Genomic DNA, 27,481 nt, shown 5'->3' on the forward strand with positions numbered 1-27,481 from the left:
TTCTGTGAGACACAACTGATTGAGTTAACGGACCAGCTTGTCAACAACCTAGCAACAGGCCGCCAAACTGATCTCATCCTTCTTGATTTCAGTAAAGCCTTTGACAAGGTAAACCATCTGAAACTCCTCTATCTCCTCCAACAATATGGTGACTCCTCTCAGGTTCTAGGCTGGACCCGTTCCTTCCTCTTTGGCAGAAGTCAGACAGTTGTATTGGATGGTGAGTGCTACACAGAAGTTCCAGTAACCTCTGGTGTCCCCCAAGGCTCTGTCCTTGGACCACTTCTCTTTCTTATCTATATAAACCAACTCCCTTCTTCCGTCACCAAATCCGACGTTCGCCTTTTTGCAGACGATACGACTATTTACCTCACTGTAAACTCTCTCTCAGATTGTGCATCTCTGCAACAAGACCTTGACAAGCTTCAGAATGGGAACAATACTGGGACATGAAATTTAACCCATCTAAATGCCAGGTCCTACACATCACAAGGAACCATAACGTCATTGAACACAGTTACTTTCTCCATGGCCAAGCTGTTTTTTAACCCTCACTTTTATCTGTCACCTTCACTAAACTCTTTAAACCACTTGATTTCTCTCCATTCTCCTGGAGGTGTCAAGCTTTTAGTCTCACTACCCAACAATATCCTTTGTTGGGTCCTTTTTACCTTTCACACTCACTAATGTTCCTGACGAGCACCTTTCCCTGCCTATAATACTCGAAAGAGCGGTTGGCAGTATACAGAGATAGATAGATAGACAATGAGGTGTTAATGACACCTATTGTTGGCTAACATCAGGGGCATATATTTGCAAACTGGTGATTAATTTTGAATTGATTAATTAATGCAATGCCTACAATAAAGAATTTAGGGGCATGAATGAGCTACCACTGAACTTTTTAAAAATAATAATTTTAGATACTAAACCAAAAAATGTAGATTGAATTTGAAATGTAACTTTATTGAAAGTAAATTAACGATTTAAATAAAGCAATACTATTTTTTTATGATTTGGTGCATTTATTTAAAAAAAAAATAGTAATAATAAATGTAGATTTAAACACTGAATTAATAGAAGATCTTCAATTAAGTTGAATGCTATTAACATACGTTCAAAGTCTTGTAAAATATTGTAGTACTGTTTTATTAAAAAAAAACTTAGACACATATTAATGAATTTGCGATTCAAAGATTAATTCAGTCTTGAATTAAATATTTTTACTATTATTTTATCTAAAAATAAATGTACCAAATCTTTAAAAATTGTATTACTGATTGATTAAAAAAAAATACCCAAATGAAGTCTTGCTTTTAAATGACGTTAATATGTTATTGAATTCCTCACTTCAGATGTGTGAAATATTATCTACATTCCTGTTAAATTCTTTACAGTAATTGAGGTAATTAGTAACTGAGTAATTATGTTAATAATATTTTCTCAATTTACTCAATTGAAGGAATGCACTTTTTACAAATTGTGCATGAAAGAAAATGCAGTACATAACAGTGAAGAAACATTTCAATAATATCAGTCAGTCACATAACAATATTTAAAACTTAACATATATTTGCATTTTGAAAATTCAATACTGCTCCAGCAGCTGGAGTTTCACTTCTTTATATTGTATTGTGCTAAATGTATTTATTACAAATTATGTAAATGTTTCAGCAGAATTTTATACAAGTATATACAAGAAACTCATTTTTATAACATTTTGCAATAAAAACGACTTTTAGCACAAAACAAGCACATTGAAAAAAACGAGTACATGAAGCGATTCATACCTGGGTTTCATACCAAATCACAAAAAGCAAAAATATTATTTATTTATTTTTTTATTTATTTAAGACACATTACAGAAACAAAAGATCGAAACAAATCAATATAGGACAAGACATATATTAAGGCATATATTATTTTCAACATTAATTACAAATTACAGTAACAAACACATATAACATTGAAACAAACATTATAAATTATATAGAATTATCACATTATTCACTGTCACAAAGAGTTCAGTTTAATATCATTTTACAGTTCATTCGTCGTCGTCAAACATAGGTGCACCTCAGTTGATGGTCCCAGGGCGTTGATGTGACTGATGGTCCTCCGTAGGTCTGTTGTCGACAGTTTTTCCTCTTCATAATCGTCCGGGCTTGGTGAAGTCTCCCATGTATTTCCACAAATGTCTTCCTCTTGATCTTAGTGAGGAGGTGCTGACTCACCAGTCGTATCTGTAAGTCCACAGTCTCTGATTCGTCTCTGAGTAGAGCGGCCACCTTGTACATACCAAGGTTAGGGTTACCTGATCTGGCGTTGATACGTCTTTGCCACCCTGTGATTATAATAAAAACAAATTATTATATTTAATAATATTATTATAAAACACATTCTGAATACCGATATTGTATACCATGAAAGTATAATCACAGAGCACTTTAAAATCTATATTATGAGGTTCCACTTCTTTATATTGTAATCAAATATTTTGGTTGCGTTCTGTACATGTATAAAGCATCAACTTAGTTATATTCAATGTGAAATTGCTTTTTACTTATTGATCAATAATGCTAATAATATTATAGTTACCTTCAAAGTCGGTATTTGTGCGAACAACCTCTCTTAAGACGCACCGATTGTGAGGTCGCCAGACACTGCCGTTGACCCACGTACGGGCAATGTATCCTTTTGCGACCTCCATGAGCCTGCTGAATGCTGGTTCTATCTGTTCCACAGGCAGGTATGGTAGCGACATGATCTTCCTGAACAACTGGTACTTGTCCCCCTGCTGTTGGTAAGCGGTACAAAGTCCATCGGCGTTGATTTTCCGGTAAATCCGCAAGGTAAGGTGGAAAACGCACCCCTTTATCGCAGTCCCAGAAAACACCTCTCTGATAGCCTGCCAGGTTGCTGAAAAAATGTTATTTTGGTTACAATTATATTATTATTACAACAAAAGTTTAATAATTAATTAATTAAAATATTAAAAGAAATGTAAGGAAAGGCAACGCAATGGAGTAATGTTGATACAAACGGACGCTTACTCACCTCAAACCCTAGGTCTTTTGGATCATCGGGACGGAGACGTCGGTGGTGGCTAGCAGCACGCACTATAGCTTGGCTAGTTTTGGTAAGCTTACGTCGTCTGGGGTCACCATCTCCTTCATCACACGTTCGACGATGGCGGCGGCTGGCTGAAACACACGCTCTCGGGCAACTTCCTTCACCTCAAACACAAATATAAGTTTGATTTTGAAAAATAAAATACAATTTAATGTACAATTAATACAATAAAATAAATTATATTTTAACGATCGTGAGTTGTTTTTATATCCTAATGAGTTCTTGAAATAAATGTATTGAATTAAATAAAGATCAGCGGTTCTTATTGTAAAATATACATAAAATCGTACCTTCTTAGCTAACTTTACCTTGCTGGTAGCACCAGGATCAGCTGGATGGACGTGTCCCCCTACCCCCGTGGTGAACATGTCGCGGTACTGTTTTACTGACGCTTGACATTGGACAGTCTTGTTTCTGACTGAGCACCGCAAGTATTGTCTGTCTTCGGACTTAACATGAAATAATAAAAAATCATGTGTGAAAATTATGTCAGTGTATTCAAAATAAGTGTAAAGAAGTATTATGCAAAATCACAGAATTTCAGTTTAAAATCTGATACAATATAAGAAATGTTGTCACATTGTATCAGATTTTTAACGGACTTATATTTATAGATAATTTCAATATATAAAAAGTGAAACTTCAGCTGAAACAGCAGTGGAACTTAATTGTAATAAGCCGAAATTTAGTTAAGGCAAACAGTAGAATGCAAACAAATGTACTGTCCAAGACAATTAAGTACACAAAAAACACACATACAAACATATATAAAACTAGGGTGGGCCTACGCATTGGAGAGTTCAATGCAAAGTATTGGGGATGGGGACTCCAAAGAGGTATAGCAAGGCATTCCAAACCTCAAACTTAGCCCAAAAGTGTTTACAAATTATTCAAGTACAAATTAAAATAAACGGATAGCCTCACAATTGAAATTGCATAGAAATAATAGAGAATAAATATCAATTCAATGACCTTTAACCCCGATGTAACACAATAATACAGCTTGTAAGTTAGTAAGTTTTAGTTTTTATCGTTTGCGTGTTTGTTTAGTTTGCAAAGTTGAGTCCGTCAGTGAAAATTGCTGTTGCCATCAGCGCATATGTTCCAGTTTTCAATGTTCAATTCTTCCTCAATGATGGGGGGGGGGGAGGCACAAACCGGACATTAGACTTTAGTGATTCTGACATGCGGTTTTCTATTCCGAATGATTCGAGTTCATGTGGCAATATAAAATTGCTCTAATTTTAGATCCATATAATACAAGCTCATTAAGATAAACAGTGTCTTAGACAAATGGGACGGATGAGGTAGATATACATGAGCATCACCGAGAATATCTAGAGAATGCTTTCGCCTACAATCATCTATATGGGTATGCAGATTACTTGGGAGAAAAGAATGACGTCTATAGATGATGAGGTCAACACGTGAAAGGACAATGTCGGGAGTCCACGCAATATGTTCAGAACCCTTTGACCTACGATAATAAAAATTGGTGCACCGGTTATTTGTATAGTGGCTATACATGGGTGGAAAGTAAGACGCCTAAACAAATTGAGGCAATCCAAATTTAGGGCAGCTTAGTGTCGATATACTCTTAATTGTTGTTACCGTGTCCATAAATAGAGTAATCTTATAATACATGGTGTATAATAATGTTTATACGCCTGGTCTGCATTCTTGTACTGTACCATGGAGGTCAAATAAAAATAGTGAAACAGTGTCACTCGTTTTCGATGATTATGAGGCAACCATGCACTTTGCGCGGATGCTGAATGAAATATCGCAGATCATTACAAAAATAGAACGAGGCTGAAGTTGTTGCGAACGATGCGGGAAAAAGACATCTACACCATCATTATCTCGGATATCATAGATAATATATCTATGTTACCAGGCGGGATATTATTGTTTAGTAATGCTCGATTGGTCATTGTCGGCTCGGGTACTACTTACATGTACCCCGGGTACTTTTAATTATACTTACATGTACCCCGGGTACGATATACTTACACGTACCCGGGAATTTTTCATGCTAAATCGGTCGTTGTCGGCTATTTTTTTAAAAATTAATTATGTTCACATTTATGTCGAACGTCTGTTAAATGGCCTCTATATTATCGAAACTCGTACTCAAAAAGCATGTTGATGCATATTTTTAAGAGAAGTTTGTTAAAGATAAACAATACCGTTTTAAGGTAATTGGTAGCGCGTTTTACGACATCGGATTTGGGCGAGAATACAACTCGGGTACAGTCTAATTTCGACCAGGTACGTGTAAGTATATTTACCGTACCCGGGGTACATGTAAGTATACTTAAGAGTACCCGGGGTACATTTTAGTAGTACCCGAGCCGACAATGACCAATCGAGCGTTAGTAATAGTGATGCGTTTTTGTCTTTTACGCTTTTGTGTTTTTCAAAAAGTATTTCAAGAATAGAAAACAGTTGTCATAAGGAATCCAGTCAGACGTATAAGCACCCGGATACATAGAATCAGTACATCACGTATTTATGAGGCAACTATAGAGACTATTGGAAATATGAACATACGTGGGATGTTGTTTACGTTGCTTACAACGAACAACACGTATCATCAAAAACTTAATTGTCATGTTCACCATATAATACCCTGTTACACTCTTTTATAACAAAGATGGCATCAATTTAATTGTACCATTATCTGTCTGTCTGTCTTTCGGTCGGTCGGTCGGGTCGGTCTGTCCGTCTATCTATAATCGATAGATTTATCAATCAATCAATCAATCAAACAATCAATCAAATTTAATGTATCATTCTGTCCCGCGTATCGCGTTGCTTACGAAATAAATATTCAAATAAAAAATCGAACGGTTCGAAGTATCTGAGAACGCAAAATTATTAGTTACTAGTTGAGCTGGGTACAAATCAGAAAACAGTAAGACCGCAGTTAATAAGGTAGCGAATGTACACAACACTTTACATGCTCGACGAATGAGTAGTTTCATTTCAAGTCAAGAAGCATCAATATACAGTGACAGGTCAGTATGGAAGCGTCATAGTACCGCAGTCAAAGTTATTTCTGTAGTTCTGTATTTCATCTTTAGGAGATGTTACTCCTTATTTCTTGTTAATATCTCCTTAGTCAAATTATTATTGTATGCAAATTAAAGAACATTAACCATGCAAACAATAAAACTTGAACTTAAACTTGTTGCAATACTTACTTAATCTTGATGAAACTTTATCAAAATATTAATATTGACGATATGAAGGCAACACAACGTTTAAATCAGGGTTAAATGCGTACCTTTCAATCTCAGCCCTCTTGTTTTTTTGCACTCTTTTTCACTTTGTGTGAAAGTTTGGGAGTAAATCAATATATTGTAGTTTCCATCATACCATGCGTCTCCTGGTAGTGATATTTTTCTTTACATTAAGAAGAGGTTCTTGTGATAACTTAACACGCATGTGCTCTGAGTATTTTGTTTTACTTTCATTACTAAGCTTGAAAATAAATGCACACAGAACCAATTTATGAGGAAACCAACAAGCAAACTTGCATTTTATTTTCTTACTTCAACTTAAATAATACAAATGTATAAATATTCCATACATTTGATTGGTCCTCATCATTAAATTTCCAAAAACATTGCAAAGTCAAGCAGACACTTTCACTTTCTCCATATATATTCTCTAAAAATGTTGCATTACCATTGCTTGCATAAGAACTGTGCGCATACATCACGTCAGGTGATATACACATGTTCAGTTGGAATACCCTGTCCCGATTGGACATTTTTTTTAGGAAATCTTTTAATAGTAACATATAGCTATATATGCCTATATGTATTTAAAAACATTCAAACATTTGGGTTTATGACATTCTTGAGCACTTTTCTGCGCCCATATTGCTCAAAAGAAGAATGACACATACATCAGAAACTTGATTAATTGTAAATAGAAATTATAAAAAAGTTAAATAACTGTTTAACTTTGAATTAAATCGAATGTTCAGTGAATAAACAAAATTAAGTTTTGTTGAGCTAATGCTTTAGCAATGGAGTACTGTCCTTTACAATGTGATGACATGATACCAGGTAACCATGCGGTAGTGAATGTTATTGTGGGTGTATAAGGAATTTTCAGCTTTGCGTGGCTTATACTCTGTAAATAAACTATTTTGACATGGATTTAGAGTCTCTATAACGCTCAAAATCAACGAAAATTTTGTGAAGTATTTCGTAAAATAAAGTTTACACCTAAACAATCAGTGTTCCTTATAAGCAATAGCCACAATTTCAATGCTAGATGTGGTATGATTACATAGATTTTTGTAGATACAAAATGCTTGTTTTTATTTATTTGTGACCACAATAAATTCCATGCTAATTTCCTGCAAATATATCTATTCATACGACACACGAACACTAAAATGGTACCATGTTAAAACCATAATAAAAACGAGCATTTTGTATCCACAAACATCTTTTTTACCAGACCCATCTGGTGTTGAAATTTCGGCAATTGCCATGAGGAACAATGATTTTTAATTGTTTAGCTTTATTTTACGAAATATTGTACGATTTGATTTTGAGTAGTAATGTTACTTTAAAAGGAAAACAAATCATTGAAGGTAAAAAAAAAATTGTGCATTGTTTTAATTAATTTAGAAATCCTGCTACTTGTTTCCTTAATCGCTTGATACATATTAACAAGAGAATACTGTGTATTTTTTGTTTATTTCCCTTTATAAAAAAAAAAGTTGTTCTATTTGTAAATTATTGTTTATTAAAGAAGGTCAGACAAAAATATGTCTGTATAGCTAAAGTCAATATTTGCATAAAGAACTAGAATAAGGATCATTCTCTTGGATGTGGAGCAGATGTGAGAAGCATACAATGTACATGAGACTTACCCTTGAAACTCGCAGCAAATATTTGCTTCAATTTAAAATTTATTTTGATTGAAAAAGAAAATTTTAATCAAAAATGTAATTTAATTAATAAGTTGGGAAAACTTGTGCCAATATCCATGTTTTGTTTAGGGCCATTCAAGAGATCCAGCATTATAACGTCTTGTAAATTCTTTTTTAGATTTGCTCATATTCCAGAAACAAAAGCCCAAAGGGCTTGCACTTTGAATTCCTAATTTTTTTCTCTGCTATTTATTTGGTAGATAATATCTCATTATTATAAGATCAGAAAGATAGTCAAAAAGTCCTTGATAATGAATTTTTATCGTGTAATTATACATTATGCTTACTTCTAAATAAAGTTTTCATAATGAAGACTCAGTAAATGTATCTCCTTATATAGACTTTCATTTCAATTTTTAATAAATTTTATAGAACCAACATCCCCAGGGAAACAGTATATATTATAATCCCAAAATAACATACGGATTCTCTGATGAAGAAAACAATTTACCAAAACAAGTTTTAGGAGCTATTAATACATTTCTGTGTTTCAAAATGATATATATTTAAAGTAACTAGATATTCATTTTTTAGGCAATTCATGTTTTCATATTAATTAATTCCCCATTAAGCTTTTCTACTTTAAAAGTCCTGTTTGCAATTCCCAGAGGGATGAGAATATGCTGTGACTTTATATCTTACTCAAGCAATTAACTTGAATAAAGAAACCAAATGGGCCATTCTTTGAAAAGGGGTTTAATGCATGTGTGTAAAGTCTCGTCCCAGAATAGCCTGTGCAGTCTGCACATGCTAATCAGGGACTTTTCGCTTGTATGATATTTTTTGTTTAAAGAAAGTCTCTTCTTGGCAAAAATCCAGTTAAAGCAGAAAGTGTCGTCCCTGATTAGGCTGGGCACATACATATAAAACCCCCTTTTCACAGAGCACAGTCCTAATGTTTGCTATAATTTGGTTGACTGTTTTTACATGAATATAAGCCAAAAAATAACAATGAAGTAAGGCCATGCTCTTGAAAAGCCTGACTTAATGAATGTTGCCTAAGTGTGGTCCCTGATTAGACTGGGAAGACTTTTCCCACTTTTAGGGATTTTTTTGTTCGAAGGAAATGTCTTCCAATAAAAAAATCAGTCTAGGCGGAAAGTGTCATCCCTGATTAATCTGTGAGGACTGCACAGTCATGCTAATCTGTGACGTAACTTTTGAGCATGTGCATTAAACCCAGTTTTCCTAAAGCGAGTCATTTGCATTCATATCAGTTCAGGGTTTTTTTTTAGAGAAAGGGGAAGACGCTGGACGCTGGGTGAAAGGGGAAAAAAGAGTGCGAAAGAGACATATTAGGGGAAAAAATAAAAACTGTTCATTTCAATGTCTATAACTCATCAAAAGAGGCTTGTCTCCGTCCTTTTTGTTCTTAAACACATTTAACACGTATTAAAGTCAAAGTCCTTAATTAAGTTGCAGGTGTAGATCTAATTATGGGAAATGTTTTCAACTATATTTCTGTACTGGGGCCGGGGGACGATGTCAATTTTGTGATTTCAATTTCATGATGAATGGGTTGACGATCTTGATCTGCTACAGTATTGGAAGGGAAAGGAGCGGCAGCTGCAGATTGTCTACTTTCACTTTCACAATGTTCGATGTTTATTACCTCAGAATCCTGCTGGGTTATAACGGTTTTCGATGATTCTTTCTTAAAAAATGCCTCGATGCGTTCAGTATCTTCCGAGTCCGAATGTTTTATTTTGTTTGTGTAAGAACGCCAATTGTGAGACATTTTTTTCTGTTTTCACGTTTATATCTTGGCTTGCACATAGCCCGTATGAAAATTCAACTGGTTTCCGGTAATTTATTGACGAAACACCCTTCTCGCGCAAGACCGGAATCCAGTAAAATAGTCACATGATTATTACAATTAGTTGCCCGGTTTCCATGACGTAATTTAAGAGCTATATTTAGAATAACTGGGATTCCCAGATTTTTTGTGTTCGTCTGGAGAGAGAGAGAAAGATCGTTGTACATGGTGCAAATTGGATAATTGTCGAATGCCCAAAGGAAAAATAAACATTTCTTTGAGAGAAAATATTATATTTTGGTGAAAAATGATATTTTTGGTGGGGAAATTGTAATTTGAGGGGAAAAATTCTGGTAGGGGAAGGCGCCGAATATCGGCGTCACTTTCGTAGTAAAAAAAAACCCTGCAGTTACCAAATTGATACGTCTATGATCAAGGGAGGTAAGAAATGTTAACTTGCATGAGGTATTTTTTACGGTTTTGTTTTTGAAGTTGGATACTGATCTAAATGTTTTCTGGTTCAAAGGTTTGGTAATTGAATCAGACTTGACACTTCTCTTCTATTGTTGTGTGTTATACCAGGTCTTCTTATCTGCTGATAGTTTAGATTTTCATGTCAATCTGTCGACTGAAATGTGAAGTACTTATTGGTGGCTTTGTAGTAGTGTTGTGTATTTGATCTTATTAAGTCATATTAAAAAGAAATGGATCTATTATATGTCACAAAATGTTTACAATTATTGTATAGAATTATAATTCAATGCATTTAAATATTTTGATATTGTTTAAATTTATGCTGCAATGAAAATATTAAATTGTGTAGGACTATGATAACTGTGTGTTTTATCCATTTCTTATGTGGTTTTATAACATAAAGCAAATTAATGTGTCAAATGTTTTGTCTTGCAATACGCTTAAATTAAATATGTGCATATTCTTTGCAAAAAGAAATGATTTCTTTGTCTGCGAGATTTCACTGAAATGAACACTACTTGATAAATGATATCATGCACATTCACCCTAATTTATGTGTCCTCAATAAGACACTTAAGAAATTCAATGATCTTTACAAATCCACTTTATTTTTATTTGTCCTCCTTTTAATACTAAACAAAAATTGCAGATAAACTTCTGCATGTTTTAGTGCAAATAATAATCGCTCCCATTTATCATTGTATTATTTATTCTATGATAAGTTTCTTGTTTGATTTTCATTTCATGTAATGCCAGGTGCTTCAAAATACAGTGTTGTAATTTCATTCGCTGAAGTGTGGCTTAAATTTCTTAGATTTGAATAATAGCTGTGCACACACACACACACCATAGACTGATGGACTCGTAATTTGATGAGCAATACTAATACTAATGTGAAGATCTTTTGTTGGGGTTTATCTGTGCGATAATCATTGATAAGGGATCTATATTCGATCAGTTAGTTGTTATGTGTTACATAGACATGGACTTGCCTGTATCAGTGTTAACAACAAAGAGTTTGTTGTGTTATTTGAAATAGATGGTATATACATATATATAAAAGTAGTATACTTCAATAGTGTGATGATATATTGGACTATGTTAGTATAAAAAGACTAAGAGTCAATCAAGGTAAGAACATTGTTTTAAACTTATATTAAATATAAGTTTGCTTGCTGTGTTGTTTTTTATTGAGTTTTTGGCCAATATTGGGCCTAATCTAAAAAAGTATTTTGGCTGTGCTCTGTGAAATGGGGGTTTAATGCATGTGCGAAAATGTCATACCAGATAAGCCTCAACTGGTTTTTTTCTAAGAAGAGACTAACTTTAAATGAAAAATACAATAAAAGCGGAAAGTGTCATGCCCGATTGACCTGTGCAGACTGTACAGGCTAATCTGGGACGACACTTTACGCACATGCATTAAACCGCCTTTTCAAAGAGCGTAGCTCATTTATTTTTTCCAAATGACTTCTTACATTTCCAATTTCAAAGAGACCTATATTGGTGGACAGTTTAGCCACTTTAATAATTGTACTTAGACATTTATTGGTGTATTATGTTTATCAAAAGCAATTTAGATTTTTTGACATCTCAATTTAAATCTCTAAAAGCCCAACATGAAAAGAGGCAATAATCTAATTGAAGACACATTACCTGGCTAAAATTGCTTATTCAAGGTTAAAATGTAAGATAGCCGAAAGTTTGTAAATAAAATACCCGAACTGCTAAGGATTGAATTGTATATGTGATGTAGACCGGTCGTCTATACCAATAAGCCTAAAGTTTTTTGGGGGAAATAGAAATCAGTGAAAGGAATCGTAGATATTGTGGTAATTTGGAGGGGTTGAAAGATCGTTTTCAATGAGGTTTTAATGGTTGTTCAAGCATCAGTGGTGAATTATTTTTTTTAATTTGCGTGTGAACATAATAAAATATTGTGTAAATGGATTTTAACAGCTATCTTTGAAGAGTTTATATTGTGTGATAATTGGTTTCAAGTAAACAAGTTATTCTTAAAATGATTTTCTTTAACTTAATTAGGTGTGAAGCCATAAAAGTGTTGTGTGCAGCCTTTCAATAATATTTAGTTGTAATTTCATATAATTTTGTTGTTTTTATCAAATGTTTAAATGCCTATTACTATTAACTGATTCTCCAGGAACATGATTAGGTTAGAAGGAAGTAACAAGAAATATCCTGTTGTTATTCTAAATTCCATCTAATTAAATGCTTTTTCTATGTAATATATTGCATATTAGTACTAAAAATACAAAAAAGGTTCGGTTTAAAGGTGCGGTTTATAGTCTGCTTCGATAATGTATGCATCTTCAGCCGTCTTCGACAAATGCATGTTCATTTGTATAGTTTTGCTAATGGTCATATTTTCTTTATTCCCATGTTGCATTTACAAGACTTCATCCTTCTTTGTCCCTAAACTTAATCTCTTACATGGATTATATTATTATGCTTAAACCAGATATTCATAGGGGATTAAGAATTGAACTGACTGTGGCAGTGAATGATACTTTGTTCCATAATCAGTAAAGCCGTTATGGGGTCTTGCTGTATATGAATACCTATAATAAAGCATAAGAAAACCTTCTTTGAAAATAATTTAGCCTAACAATGTGGAATATCAAATGTTCCTAATTCTTCTGTGAGTGTAAAGATAATCTGTCTAACAGGCTACAACACTTGGGCTTTGTGGATATATTCTGTGAGTTACGAAGGATAAGCCACGGGGATATGCTTGTAAAAAGATCAGAGGTTCTCATATGTGATCGATAAGTATAAATATTATGATGTATCTTATAATACATGAGGGTTCACAAAGCAGGACCTTTATTATTATGAAATAGGATTAGTGTGCTGGGTAGAACCAGTTCTAGTTATCCCCATGCTCCAAATTGGAGCGGGGGGATTATGTGGTTATCTCCGCCGTCTGTCCGTCCACCTGTCCGTCCGTCCTGGCCACTATCTCCACCTACACTATTAGCACTAGAACCTTGAAACTTAAACACATGGTAGTTATGAGCATATGTGCGACATTGTGCACTATTTGAAATTTTGATCTGACCCCTAGGTCAAAAGCTGCAGCGTGGGGATACGCGTCGGCTGTGGCTGCGCCATTTCTAGTTAAGAATTGTTTATACTTTGAGAGCTTTGGGACTTGTAAGTGTTTACTTACCTAAACAAAAATCACAAATATGGAAAATGTTTTCTCTTTTTAATAAAAGATCAAACATGGTTTGATTGCTCCAATTTTTATTATTTGAAAAATACAATGGTATGTTAAGGTCGTCAGATTTGAGAGCTAAGGGGTGGGGGTGGATTATGTTATTCTTACATGTATTGGTATAAACAGTGGTCTGGGAAAACAAAGCTTAATGCATGTGTGCAAATTATTGTCACAGGTTACAGAATTTTTCATTTAAAGGAATTCTCTTCTAAATTAAAATCCAATCAAAGTTAAAAGTGTCATCCAAGATTTGCCTGGTCCAATACATTACGCACGTTCATGCTGTAAGCCCAGTCAATACATTACACACGTTCATGCTGTAAGCCCAGTCAATACATTACGCACGTTCATGCTGTAAGCCCAGTCAATACATTACGCACGTTCATGCTGTAAGCCCAGTCAATACATTACGCAGGTTCATGCTGTAAGCCCAGTCAATACATTACGCACGTTCATGCTGTAAGCCCAGTCAATACATTACGCACGTTCATGCTGTAAGCCCAGTTTTCATAGAGACTGACGCATATTGGATTTGCGATATTGCCCTGGTATTTCCTTGTGCATGAACTGGTCAGCCGAGGTGCATACTACACTGTACGTGTTGTTTTGGGGCACAAGGTGGACAGTTACCTGAACATTATGACAGATCTGGCCATCTATCAATGGTTTAGTGTCGAAAACACTTCTTTATGACATTTGGATGTTTTGTTAGTAATATTTTCAGTTGACATGTTCATTGCATGTACCTTCTTATTCGTGATGATTCTTATTTTCCCTGTTTTAAAGTCAATACTGGACATGTGTATGCTAAAAGGTATTTACCATTTATTGATTTGAAAATATTGATGGCACAAATAGATTTTATCATGTAATTGGAATTAATCACAGTTCCTTATTGATTGTTTAGAGAAATCACTCACAAGTGTAAGGCCCAGATTGATAATATGAACTGGGATGAAATGGCTTGAATTCCTTTTATAAATAAATAGCACAATAGGTATCTTGGAATGCTTTGCTTGCAGGGATGTTGGAGCTTTTCACAGATTAATGTTTCAAGAGATTGAATTGATCTTCAGTTTTGAAAATCTGAAAGATGACAGAAACGATTATTTTGCTAAATAAATTATTAGAGATAAGAGGAGTAAATACAGTCATTGCTGTGAGGTATTGGATGTTACCATTTAAAGAGCATCATGTGAAAATGGGTCTTATGCCTTATGCAACCAGCATTATGTCCAGACAAGCTGGCACATAACCCAGTCTGATTCGGAGCTACCATGTCTGCTCGACAGTCGCGCAAGGTTTTGTGGTTAATGATTTTGGGATGAAGTAGCTCCTTATCAGACTGCGCAAATGTGAAGGCTTTTCTGCAGCTTTGCTGGCTACCTATTGCATCTGAGACCCTTTTTCGCATGATGTGACCCATTTCATGTTGTATACCTATTTTGTAGTAGGTGTGTTATAGTTATTTGTGCTATATTTTGTTTTGTTTTTAGCTTGTTATTTGTAATTTATTTTAACATTTGTAATTGGGTTGTTGTTAAGGAGTGGATAAATGACTTGTATGTAGTATTCTATTCAAAAAATAAAAATGCATGGTTATAAAAAATATTGTTTCCACTGAATTCCTTTTTGGGTATACCAAATGTAAATTCTTTATTGAATCTTTATGAATTAATTAACATAAAAGGAAGAAATGTTTTACTTTTTCTGGTATAAAAAAAAGCTGATGATAGATCAGTGATGTGCACTTACAAATTATCCTTTGTGTATTTCTGCTTTATTTTTCAAATACAATTTAAGGCATATATCAATTTCATTGATTTTTGATTATTGTTGAGTTGTTTTCATTATAACCGATGTCTTTATAACTGTCATGATCATGATCAGCTGCATCAATTATGTTAACCCTTTGCATGCTGGGAAATTTGTCGTCTGCTAAAATGTCGTCTGCTAAATTTCTAAAATTAGCATTTTCTTCGATTTTTTTTCAAAGAATACTATCAGAATAGCAAACAGTTTGGATCCAGATGAGCACCACGTTCTGTGGCGTCTCATCTGGATCCAAACTGTTTGCAAAGGCCTTCACAACTCGGTTCCCGCACTGTAAGGGTTGACAAAGGTATTTGTTTGTAGAGTAGATTGCCATAAATGATAAGGAATTGTAGTTATAGATGTGAATGCAGATTTGACTTGTCTATAAGATCCTAGCAAATTGGAATGACAAATCAGTTTATCTAAACTAAACTTTAGACAACCTGTTGACAAGTTTCATAAACATTATACATACCATACACAAACCTGAGCAATAAGATTATATTAAGAATTCAAGATTTAAAATCAATTTGAATATTCATTGTGTATGATTGTGTATTATTGATTAAGTGATCGAATGATGGCGAAATTTGATCTGACAGCTTTGCATATGGACAAAGCAATCTCACTTGAGAGACAATTATGCACAGAAATGATTTATGATGACCTTTATAACCACATGACTGCCTATATAATATAATTATGGTCATCCATTGTTTGGTGGTGATTCAGAACTATTTGCATAGTATCAGGTAACATTCGAGTGTCAACAACTGCTTGTACATCTTCAGGTGTCTGAGTACGAGGGTTTGAGTGCCCCTGACGGAGTAATGTCCCCTGACGTAGTCATGTCCCTGTCGTAATGCAGTGACGGTGAATCACTAAAGGTACATACAGAGGTCACAGGCTCAGTTTGTGTGGATGAAATCTGGGCCTGTATTCTTAACCCTTTGCATGCTGGGAAATTTTTCGTCTGCTAAAATGTCGTCTGCTAAAATGTCGTCGGCTGAATTTCTATAATTAGCATTTTCTTTGATTTTTTATTCAAAGAATACTATCAGAATAGCAAGCTGTTTTGATCCTGATGAGACGCCAAGTTCTGTGGCGTCTCATCTGGATCAAAACTGTTTGCAAAGGCCTTCAAATTTTGGTTCCTGCAGCACTGAAAGAGTTTTAAGTTCTTAAGGAACGTTGTGATTTAAGTTGAATTTAAGGGAACATTTAAGATAACATTTACTTAGTTGAATTAAATGCTTACTACCTATAAACTATTTATACTACTTTATTTTTGTAACAGTTTATAATAGTTTTTACTTTTCTTAACAGTTAAATGTAAACAAACTCTTCAAACAAAAAAATAGATAGTTATTTTTTTATGGATATGGAATTTCCATATTTAGTTTTCTGTTTGATCTGTCAAGCCATTCTTAGAGTTAAGCAAGAAGGAATAGACTGTGACATAATAAAAAACATTTGCAATAATCCTACATTCCTATGTTGCTTACATCATTTACTTCAGCTGATACTAGTATTCACTAAGATGTTTGGAAAATTCTGAGAACCTTAGTTAGCAATCAAAGGATGATTTTAAATATTTAATTTTGCTAGGTAAAATCTACAAAAATATAGAATGGTTTATGTGCACAATAATAAAATGAAGCATTCAGAAAAATGTATTCTGTAAAATTAAAACCAATTAATGCTATAGTTTCATCTACGTTAAAAACTTTTAATATTGTTTTAATTTTTCATAGACAAGAGTCTTTGGTTTAAATTTGGTCCCATATAAAATAAAGATATTTGTTTGTCCACCAAAGCAAGTTTTTGGCATAAATATAATAGTTATTTATGTATAAATGTATTGTTTTTAAAATATACTTTAAATTATGTTTTTAACTTAATATATTTTATATAAAAAATGTATATATTATTATTAAATAACACTCTTTTGTTATTATTTTCTGAATATATATGATTTTGATCTGTTCTTTAGACCTTAAAAAATATCAAATAGTTGGTTTCTATTTAATTAAACAAATTCCATCTTTATAAATTTTAATATTTTCATTTATATCTGTATTTGCAATCAGTTACTAAATGCATCTTTTTTGTTCTTTTGCAGAGATGAAAAGTTAAAGAAACCCAAGGTGCAACAATATTGCAAAGTTAATTACACAAAAAAAAATTGTAATATTATTTTTCTAAAGAAAGAAGTCTGAAGACTTTAAAACAGAGGAAGAAAATAAGCTTTTAATGTTAAAAAAAATGGTGGATTTATGTTCTGAATGCCGATAGGCAGTTTCGTGCATACATAATCTACTTATATAGGTTTACAATAGACAGTATTGGAGAAGTTATGGCAAAGTTTGGTAGGTGACAGTAGGTCACAAGTGGGTAACTTGGACAAACTGTGGATAAGAGATAATCTGTATAATAGGCTGAAGAACAAAGTTAAGGATGGAATTTCAAACTGTGACAAAGTTTGTTTGATCTTTTTTGTGTATTAATTTGGGACACTATGAGTACATATTAAGGCTGAGTTGTTTACTTAAAAGGTTATTCAACAGTAGGGTGAAAATGACTTCATAGGTAAGAGTCAAGCTACAAGATTTGGGTATGTAGCATTTATGTGCGATAGTTGTGTTTAAACAGCAATGATTGTGTTTGGTTGTGAAAAGGGAGGAACTGCTACTGTAAATCAAAATAAACGCCTTGAAATTGGTTGCCTGTGAACATTAATTGCATTTAAGTGATATGTATGGGTGTTTTTATTGTTATGTTTTGCTTCAGTAAATGTACGTTACATTCTGTAATAATTGAAGGAGTACAAAACTGGAGTAAGCATAAAGCTTTGTGAATATTCAAGAAAACAGAGAACATTGAAGAAAAACAGTGAACATTGAAGAAAAACAGAGAACATTGAAGAAAAACAGAGAACATTGAAGAAAAACAGTGAACATTGAAGAACAACAGTGAATAGTATAGAAAAGCAGTGACTTTTGAAGAAAAATGCTGTACATTGTAAGACTTTGACTGCTGGTTCCCAATTTGGAACAAGCAGATTAAAATAAAACTTGTGAAATTATTCTAAATTTATGGTCAGATCAAATAGTGTGAAATATAGGAAGATTAAATTAGGTCATGTAAACATGACATGATATTTCTGTAAAGAACCTGACAAAATTCTGACAATTTTAAAATAATAGTTGTGAATTAATTATAGATTTATAAACATATCAAATAGTGTAAAATTACATGTGATATGATTTTTCTGTAAAAGCATTTTATAACGTTCTGAAAATATAAGAAGAGGAAGAATAGGTTATGCAAAGTGGACATGATATTTCTATAAAAATCATTGTATAACATTATGTAACAATGTTACGTGAGGAGGAAATGGAGATTGCGATTAAGGTGGTAGTGGTGGGGAATGGAGCGGTGGGGAAATCCAGCATGATTCAGCGATATTGCAAAGGCATCTTTACAAAGGACTACAAGAAAACTATAGGAGTGGATTTCCTGGAGCGACAGATTGAGTAAGCTAATTTTTTTTATAGTATGCTTGTCGAATATATTATAGTAGATTTATGAAATATAAATATTTATACAAATTAACATGATTTTTCGGTGCTGTAGTTTAGTGTGAAAATAGATATTTCTTACTTTTTGAAATACAAACGATTTCATAGATGAGTGTTGTGTGCCATTGGTCATTATTAGCTCATCTATTTTTTGAAAAAAAATTATGAGCTATTGTCATCACCTTGGCGTCGGCGTCGGCGTTGACGTTGGCGTTGGCGTCCGGTTAAGTTTTGCGTTTAGGTCCACTTTTCTCAGAAAGTATCAATGCTATTGCATTGAAACTTGGTACACTTACTTACTATCATGAGGGGACTGGGCAGGCAAAGTTAGATAACTCTGGCGTGCATTTTGACAGAATTATGTGCCCTTTTTATACTTAGAAAATTGAAAATTTTGGTTAAGTTTTGCGTTTAGGTCCACTTTTCTCAGTGAGTAACAATGCTATTGCATTCAAACTTGTTACACTTACTTACTATCATGAGGGGACTGGGCAGGCAAAGTTAGATAACTCTGGCATGCATTTTGACAGAATTATGTGCCCTTTTTATACTTAGAAAATTGAAAATTTTGGTTAAGTTTTGTGTTTAGGTCCATTTTATTCCTTAAGCATCAAAGCTATTGCTTTCATTCTTGCAACACTTACTAACTATCATAAGGGGACTGTGCAGGCAAAGTAATGTAACTCTGACTGGCATTTTGACAGAATTATGTGCCCTTTTTATACTTAGAAAATTGAAAATTTGATTAAGTTTTGTGTTTAGGTCCACTTTATTCCTACAGTATCAAAGCTATTGCTTTCATACTTGCAACACTTATTAACTATCATAAGGGGACCGTGCAGGCAAAGTTATGTAACTCTGACTGGCATTTGGACGGAATTATGGGCCCTTTATACTTAGAAAATTGAAAATTTGGTTAAGATTTATGTTTTGGTCCACTTTACCCCTAAAGTATCATAGATATTGCTTTCATACTTGGAACACTCAAAAACTATCATAAGGGTACAGTAAAAGGACATGTTGCATAACTCTGGTTGTCATTGTTACGGAATTATGGCCCTTTTTTGACTTAGTAACTTTTAATATATGGTTAAATTTTGTGTTTCGATCCACTTTACTTCTTAAGTATCAAGGCTATTGCTTTCAAACTTCAAATACTTTCATGCTATCATGAGGTTACTGTACCTGGCAAGTTGAATTTTACCTTGACCTTTGAATGACCTTGACTCTCAAGGTCAAATTATTAAATTTTGCTAAAATTGCCATAACTTCTTTATTTATGATTAGATTTGATTGATACTTTGACGAAACTACTCTCACCTGACATACCACAATAGACTCCACCCAAACCGTCCCCGTGCCCTCCCCCCCTCCCCCCACCTCCCCCCTCCCCCCCCCCCCCTATTTTTTTTTTTTTTAAGATCATCTCACAAATGACCACCACACCCTCACACTATACCCCCACCCCACCCCCCACCCCCACCCCACCCCCCCCCCAATTTTTTTTTTGTATTTTTTTTTTTTTTTTTAAGATCATCTCACAAATTACCACCACACCCTCACACTATACCCCACCCCCCCCCCCCCAATTTTTTTTTTTTAAACGGTTATGTTTGAAATACCGTCCAACCATCGCACCCAAAAAATCCCCCCCCCCCCCCATTAGCCCTCCCCCCCACACCCCCACCCCCACCCCCCCCCCCCCCCCCCGAATTTTTTTTTTTTTCGCTTTTTTGGAAGATAATGTAATAAATGTCCACAACCCCACACTATACACCCTTCTTCGCTCCACCCCTCCCTCCTTTGTGATTGAAAATGAGAGTCCCTTCACTTTTAAAAAGAAAATAGATGAGCGGTCTGCACCCGCAAGGCGGTGCTCTTGTTTTAAATATTTGTTATTGAAATGTTAAAGATATATATTGGGCCGTGATCTGTAAAAAAGGGGTTTAATGCCTGTGTGTAAAGTGTCGTCCTAGATTAGCCCGTGCAGTGCAGGGATGACACTTTCCGCTTGAATGATTTTTTTTGTTTCAAGAAAGTCTCTTCTTAGCAAAAATCCAGTTGTAAAGGCAGTAAGTGTTGTCTCTGATTATTCTGTGCATACTGCACAGGCCAATATGGGATGACACTTTACGCACATGCATTAAACCCCCTTTTCTCAGGGCATGGCTCATATATATTTGTCATGTGTACCTATTGCCTCTATTCATATGTATACTGAAATTTGATGCTAGTTTGTAAAACAAAAACATGTTATGTCACTATTATATATTTGGTCAACTTGTGGTGTTGTTGAAGCATGACATAAACAATTGAAGTGTTACTTTCAAATAATCACTTATTAGTTATTACTGAAATAAAATGTTGTCTTAATTACAATAAATGGGTGCAAGGTATTTGTCCTTTAGTTCGGTTTCAGACCACATTACAATTTAATATTGAAACTATTTGTGCATGGGTTGCTCTTATCTGCATGCCTGTGCTCACAGAAGATTTAATTTCAAAGAATTATGCATTTCAATTGAAAAGCATGAATAGGTGTTTTGAGTTATAAATGCATTTGAACATTTGAGTAAGAGAATTTACGTTTGTTTTTCAAATACAATATGTACCAGTACAAACGCTTTGTTAATATTATAAAAACTAAAATAGCTAATGTTTACATGGTCAGTTTTTTATTGATGTATATACATCTCAGATTGTATACCTTATTTAAAAAAGAAGGCCTTAAAAGCGTAAATTTGAAATGACTGTGTTACATTTCGCAAATAATATATATATATATATAAATATATATCTTGATCCTTGACCTCCCATTCTTGTTAGAAGGACACTTACATACCCTACTATGATGTTTCTTTTGAAGCCAAGGTATATTCCATCTTTTGATATGAGTCTTGCTTTGAGGAAACTTGTATTAATGCATGAGCGTAAAGTGTGGTCCCAGATTAGCCTGTTTAGTGTGCACAGGCTAATCAGGGACAAAACTACGCTTTACAGGTATTTTTTGTTTGAAGAATGTCTTATCTTTCCAATTTATACCAGAAATGTTCTTCCTGATTAGCCTGTGCAAACTGCACAGGCTAATCTGGAATGACACTTTATGCTCCTAAATTTAGCCCTGTTTTCCCAGAACAAGGCTGATATATTCTTGATACACAGTTGTGTTTACCTCTCCCCAAGGTACAGAGTAAGAACATGGTTTGACATATTGTTGTCACACTGTTGTGTTTACCTCTCCCCAAGGTACAGAGTTAGAACATAGTTTGACATATTGTTGTCACACTGTTGTGTTGTCCTCTTTCCAGGGTAGAGAGTAAGAACATGGTTTGACATATTGTTGTCACACTGTTGTGTTTACCTCTCCCCAAGGTACAGAGTTAGAACATGGTTTGACATATTGTTGTCACACTGTTGTGTTGTCCTCTTTCCAGGGTAGAGAGTAAGAACATGGTTTGACATATTGTTGTCACACTGTTGTGTTTACCTCTCCCCAAGGTACAGAGTTAGAACATGGTTTGACATATTGTTGTCACACTGTTGTGTTTACCTCTCCCCAAGGTACAGAGTTAGAACATGGTTTGACATATTGTTGTCACACTGTTGTGTTTACCTCTCCCCAAGGTACAGAGTTAGAACATGGTTTGACATATTGTTGTCACACTGTTGTGTTGTCCTCTTTCCAGGGTAGAGAGTAAGAACATGGTTTGACATATTGTTGTCACACTGTTGTGTTGACCTCTTTCCAGGGTACAGAGTGAGGACATACGGTTGATGCTGTGGGACACAGCGGGACAGGAGGAGTTTGATGCCATCACAAAAGCCTACTACAGAGGTACAATATAGTGTTTATAGAAAGGCTAAAATACAGATGTAAAGAATTGTATTTATAGGTCCTGGCTTACTACAGAGGTTAATCAACATGGTATAGGCCACAACGTGACCTAAAACAGAGGTAAAAATTTGCATTTATAGGGACATACCAACTGCTTGGCGCAGACTGCACAGGCTAATCTGGGACAACACTACGCACATTCACTAAACCCCCTTTTCACAGAGCACGGCTCTGACATATTGTGACATAGATGTATCAGATTATGGAACTGAAAAAAAAACAGTTTTTAAATTCATTTTAAAAAAATCTTGAAGGAAGTTTGTTGAAACTTAATTTTCATCAAGGAATGATATTTTGTAGATGATATGATTTTAAATTTACATATAGATACTTTTTTTTCATTATCGGTCAATTTTGTTAGGTGATTATTGAACACTTATCTATGTATATATAATATAAAGATATATATATATTATTTTTTTTACCAACAAGTTTGTTTTTTGCTAAACAAGAAAATGTGATGTTCTGGGTTAGAGTCAAATTAAGCTCACCTGTCATTTATCTGTAAGGACGTCATGTAGTAAACACGTACACTTTGAATTCTGCACAAGTACAGGTCTGTGTATTGAAAAGAAATGCAAATATTGATGCAAAATCTTACCTTGTCAAAACTGAAAGATGTTGTATAATATTAGTTCAAATTTTTTCATAACATTCATTCTTTAATGAATTAAGCTTGCAAAATTCATGGCTTGTTATTCAGTAAACATGGCCTTAAGCATTGGCAAATAAACTGTTTGATTTTCATAGTGGGATTTTTCATTAAATCATGTCAACTCCTATTGCAAACAATCATATGTTGAAGATTTAATTACTTTTACTTTTGTTTGCAGGAAGTGCTCAAAATTAATGTCAGTTTAAAATGGCACAGTTATTCTTTTTTGTATGAAGTCAAAAGTCCAACCGTCAATTAGAAGCAGTTTCCAATAGCTCTTTACAATAAATGATATTCAGTCAATATGATACAAGGCTGTAAGGGGTACTTTCAACAATTTTCATTTAAAAAATCACAAATTGTGTGCATTAACGTTTTAAAATTTTGTTTATTTTAATTTTAAAACATGCAACACATCAAATATGTTGTTAAGCTAAATAATCATGTTACATAGATCAGATGAACCGTGTTCTAAGAAAGCTGGACATAATACATGTGCGTATAGTGCCGTCCCTGATTAGCTAGTGCAGTACGCATAGGCTAATCAGGGACAACACTTTCCGCCTAAATTGGATTTTTGCTAAGAAGTGACTTCATTCAAACAAAAACTGTCATAAATGCACAGTCTAATCTGGGACAACACTTTAGGCACATGCATTATGCTCAGTCTTACCCAACTTTCAGTAAAATTATTAAATCCATTATTGGCTACAATGTTTTAATGAAAATTACTCTAGATTTTGTCTATATTGCCCTTTTGACCTTGATGTTTAAGTGCATAGGTTATTATTTTGTTGTGAAAAGTCATTGTGTACGGCAAAAATGTACTTTGCAAAAGGTTGTTGGGTTTTATTTGGGTGCATGTAAAGTTAATTATGGGGATTAATTTGAACATTTTTTTTTATTTGCTGGATACTATCCTAAAAATTATAACGGCCAATACTGTCACTTTAGTTAATTCACTTTTGTCATAAAGTACCTGTCAACCTACAAATTTATTTTCATTTACTAGTTGACCCTGTATTAAGATCATTAAAACCATGCTTTAATTTTTTACTGAAGATATATTAACGAAAATATCGGATTGAAGCATATTTTGTATGAATAGCCTGATTTCTTGAGAGTTTGAGAATTTCGAGTGCTGATAGTGACTGCACCTGAACAACTTGTGACTTCCAAAATGTAACATGTCAAACACTTGTGGGGCATTTGACTGATAAATGAATGCGTATTATCACTCCCCCCTGTTTTGGTGTTCTTGGCTTTGTTTTGGCAAACTGACCAACAGGTTTGTAAAAATGAGGTAAATATAGTATTTATTTCACTTTTTTTCATTGTTCAACTATTTTATCAGGCTAGTATGACATTCTCATCTTAAATTAAATGTGAAATAATGTATAATTAACAGCGATACTTGTGATTTATTTTGCTTTGGCCAAGAAATATACTACCTAGATTGGTTATATTAAAAAAAAAGATTTTGATTTTCCCCTTTGGAGTTATATATCCACAATCTCACTGTCTCTAGTAATCTATCATTGGTCCAAGTTATTAAGTTTTATGTCTGTATCAAAGGCTAGTTTAGGTCAGTGGGAAATGTTATTAAGTTTCATTGCCAACTGTTCAAATAAATTAGAATTAATTTCACACCCAGTAGTCAGTTATTTATAATGGAATATTTGGTCTACAGATGGAGTTGAAAGGAGTTTTTTTGGTTACACTCCAATAAATGTTGTGTTTCTACATCTCCCTGATTGATAATACAAATACTGCATAAAACGTTTGAAATGAAGTTTTATTCTGAAGTAAACCATTAACCTGGATATGCACAATAAGGACTGGGTATAAAATGGTAACTATCAAATACACGTTTGGATGTTACAAAAATTAACATAACAGTATTTCAAGCAGTAATACAAACCCGAATTGAATGCTGCAACTGATACCAGCAAGTTTAAAAAAAAAGTCGAATAGTATAATTTAGAAGACAACATTATCACAGTTGTAAAATGTGTCCTCCTGCTTTAATGTGCATGTGCAAAGTTATAAGAATGCACACCTAGCCAATCAAATTGAAGATCAAAATATTGCACTCTAATGTAGAATATGAAATATGGATACACTCAAGTAGAAATTGGTAAAATGTAATATGGGCACACATATAACCAAATAAACAAATGTCTACACAGGCTTATCAGGGACAACACTTTCAGCGCTTTGGAAATTTTTCAGTTTAAAGGAAGTCAGTCTTTTAAACTTAAATCCAGTTTAGGTGGAAAGTGTTGTGCCTGATCAGCCTGTGCGGAATGCAACACTTAACGCACATGCATTAAGATCCATTTTCCCAGAATGAGGTTCACCTGATTGATGTTCAAATCTGTCTCTAAATTTTGTTGGTGTAAAATAACCAGTTTACGTAACAAAAACCTATTTTATTACTGATAACCCTTGAAAACGTAACATATTAAAAAATTTCCATGAGAAAGATGTGTGCAGGGTGTTCTATCATGCATTTAAAGTATAGAGGGATCATGAACAACAGTTGTTTATGTGATTATCACTTTGGTTTCAGCTTTCAAAAAAACCAGCATAACATTCATTTTTGTTGATAATGAAAATATATGGGAAGAAATTGTGCCTAAAGCATTTTTACTACTTATATATACCAACAGTATTTTTCTTTTCCTTTTGTGATGTTTCTGATTCACTAATTCTTTTCATTTGTTAATGCATTTTACAGATAAGATCAGATGGAAAGAAATAGTTAATATGCTTCATGACACTGCGTCAATATGCGATTGATGGGCGCCTTAACAATCTTGATAGAATTTTAATTAATACTAAGATTGCTAATGGTGAACATTATGTAAAATATGGCCAAAAGCAGCACTAAATCTTGGGTGTTATGCAAGTCATTGTTGGTGTGAATTTAAACTGAAATTGAAATAATAATGTGTGATTTATTTGAAGCAATACACTAAGAATCAATTAATTTTTCAGATTTTAAACTTAAAAAATGAATATCATGGTAATTGGCAGCTTTGCTGTTTCAGTGGTATGTCTTGATTTTTAGTTTGACTATTCCCCCAAAATATCAGGCTATTCTCACCAAATGAGTCGTGTTCTGAGAAAACTGGGCATAATGCATGTGCGTTAAGTGTCGTCCCAGATTAGCCTGTGCAGTCCGCACAGGCTTTTCAGGGGCGACACTTTCCCCTTAAACTTGATTTTCGGTAAAAAGGGACTGCCTTTAAACGAGAAATACCATTAAAGCGGAAAGTGTCGTCCCCGATTAGACTGTGCGGACTGCACAGGCTAATCTGGGATGACACTTTATGCACATGCATTTTGCCCAATTTTCACAGAACAAGACACAAATTATCTGTGGTAGCATTGGCGTCCATGTAATTCTTGCCTAATTCAGTTGTTAAGGTAAACATATTATGTCTCCATATCACTGGTTCTACCACAGGTATACTACTAGATCTTATTACATGTGTTCAAGGTCATTGTGTGAGGTCACTGACTAAGTTCCCTAACTCTGACTTGCAATTTAGCAGAATTATTCCCCCTGTTTGTAGTAAGAAATCTGGTTAAGGTAAACTTGCAACATTTCCATATCACTGTTTCTACAACAGGTATTCACCTGAAACGTCAGAGATGTGTTTAGTGTCATTTTGTCAGGTCGCTGACTAAGTTCCCTAACTCCTCACATGCCATTTAGTAGAATTCTGACGATGTTTGTACTTGTGTTTAATACAGGTATTAAAATAAAACGTTTCATATGCATGTATGGTCAGGTTCATTATGAACATTCACTGACCACGATTGATAACTGTGACCATCTTTTTAGCAGGATTATGTCCCCTGTACTACTTTAAAAAGGTCTGCTTAAATTTTGCTTGCAAATGGAAATAAAGGTTGAAGTTTGCATGCAACAAGTGCGTTTGTCTGTAACTTAGTAACTACAGATAT

General features: G+C 34.0%; 2 protein-coding genes across 3 annotated transcripts in view; one reads left to right on the forward strand and one right to left on the reverse strand.

The window, feature by feature from the left end:
- Positions 1-1,949: 1,949 nt before the first annotated feature.
- LOC127850173 (uncharacterized) lies at positions 1,950-2,908 on the reverse strand. The gene is made up of 2 exons (XM_052382995.1): positions 2,599-2,908; positions 1,950-2,344 (listed from the first exon to the last, which is right to left on the reverse strand). Exons 1-2 carry the CDS (start codon positions 2,762-2,764, stop codon positions 2,061-2,063), a joined length of 450 nt encoding a protein of 149 aa, XP_052238955.1. The 5' UTR covers positions 2,765-2,908; the 3' UTR covers positions 1,950-2,060.
- A 3,147-nt stretch (positions 2,909-6,055) lies between these two features.
- LOC127850170 (ras-related protein Rab-23-like) overlaps positions 6,056-27,481 on the forward strand; it is a 31,139-nt gene continuing 9,713 nt past the window's right edge. The window contains exons 1-4 of one of the 2 annotated variants that reach the window (XM_052382992.1): positions 6,056-6,152; positions 16,167-16,262; positions 17,498-18,911; positions 22,706-22,791. In XM_052382992.1, the coding sequence (XP_052238952.1) occupies positions 18,754-18,911; positions 22,706-22,791 (244 nt within the window). In that variant the 5' untranslated portion in view covers positions 6,056-6,152; positions 16,167-16,262; positions 17,498-18,753. Of the gene's footprint in view, positions 6,153-11,221; positions 11,451-16,166; positions 16,263-17,497; positions 18,912-22,705; positions 22,792-27,481 lie in introns of those variants that run through there. The other variant, XM_052382993.1, reaches the window with a different exon arrangement.

The sequence above is a fragment of the Dreissena polymorpha genome, chromosome 11, assembly GCF_020536995.1.
Source record: "Dreissena polymorpha isolate Duluth1 chromosome 11, UMN_Dpol_1.0, whole genome shotgun sequence".
NCBI classification, from domain to species: Eukaryota; Metazoa; Mollusca; class Bivalvia; order Myida; family Dreissenidae; genus Dreissena; species Dreissena polymorpha.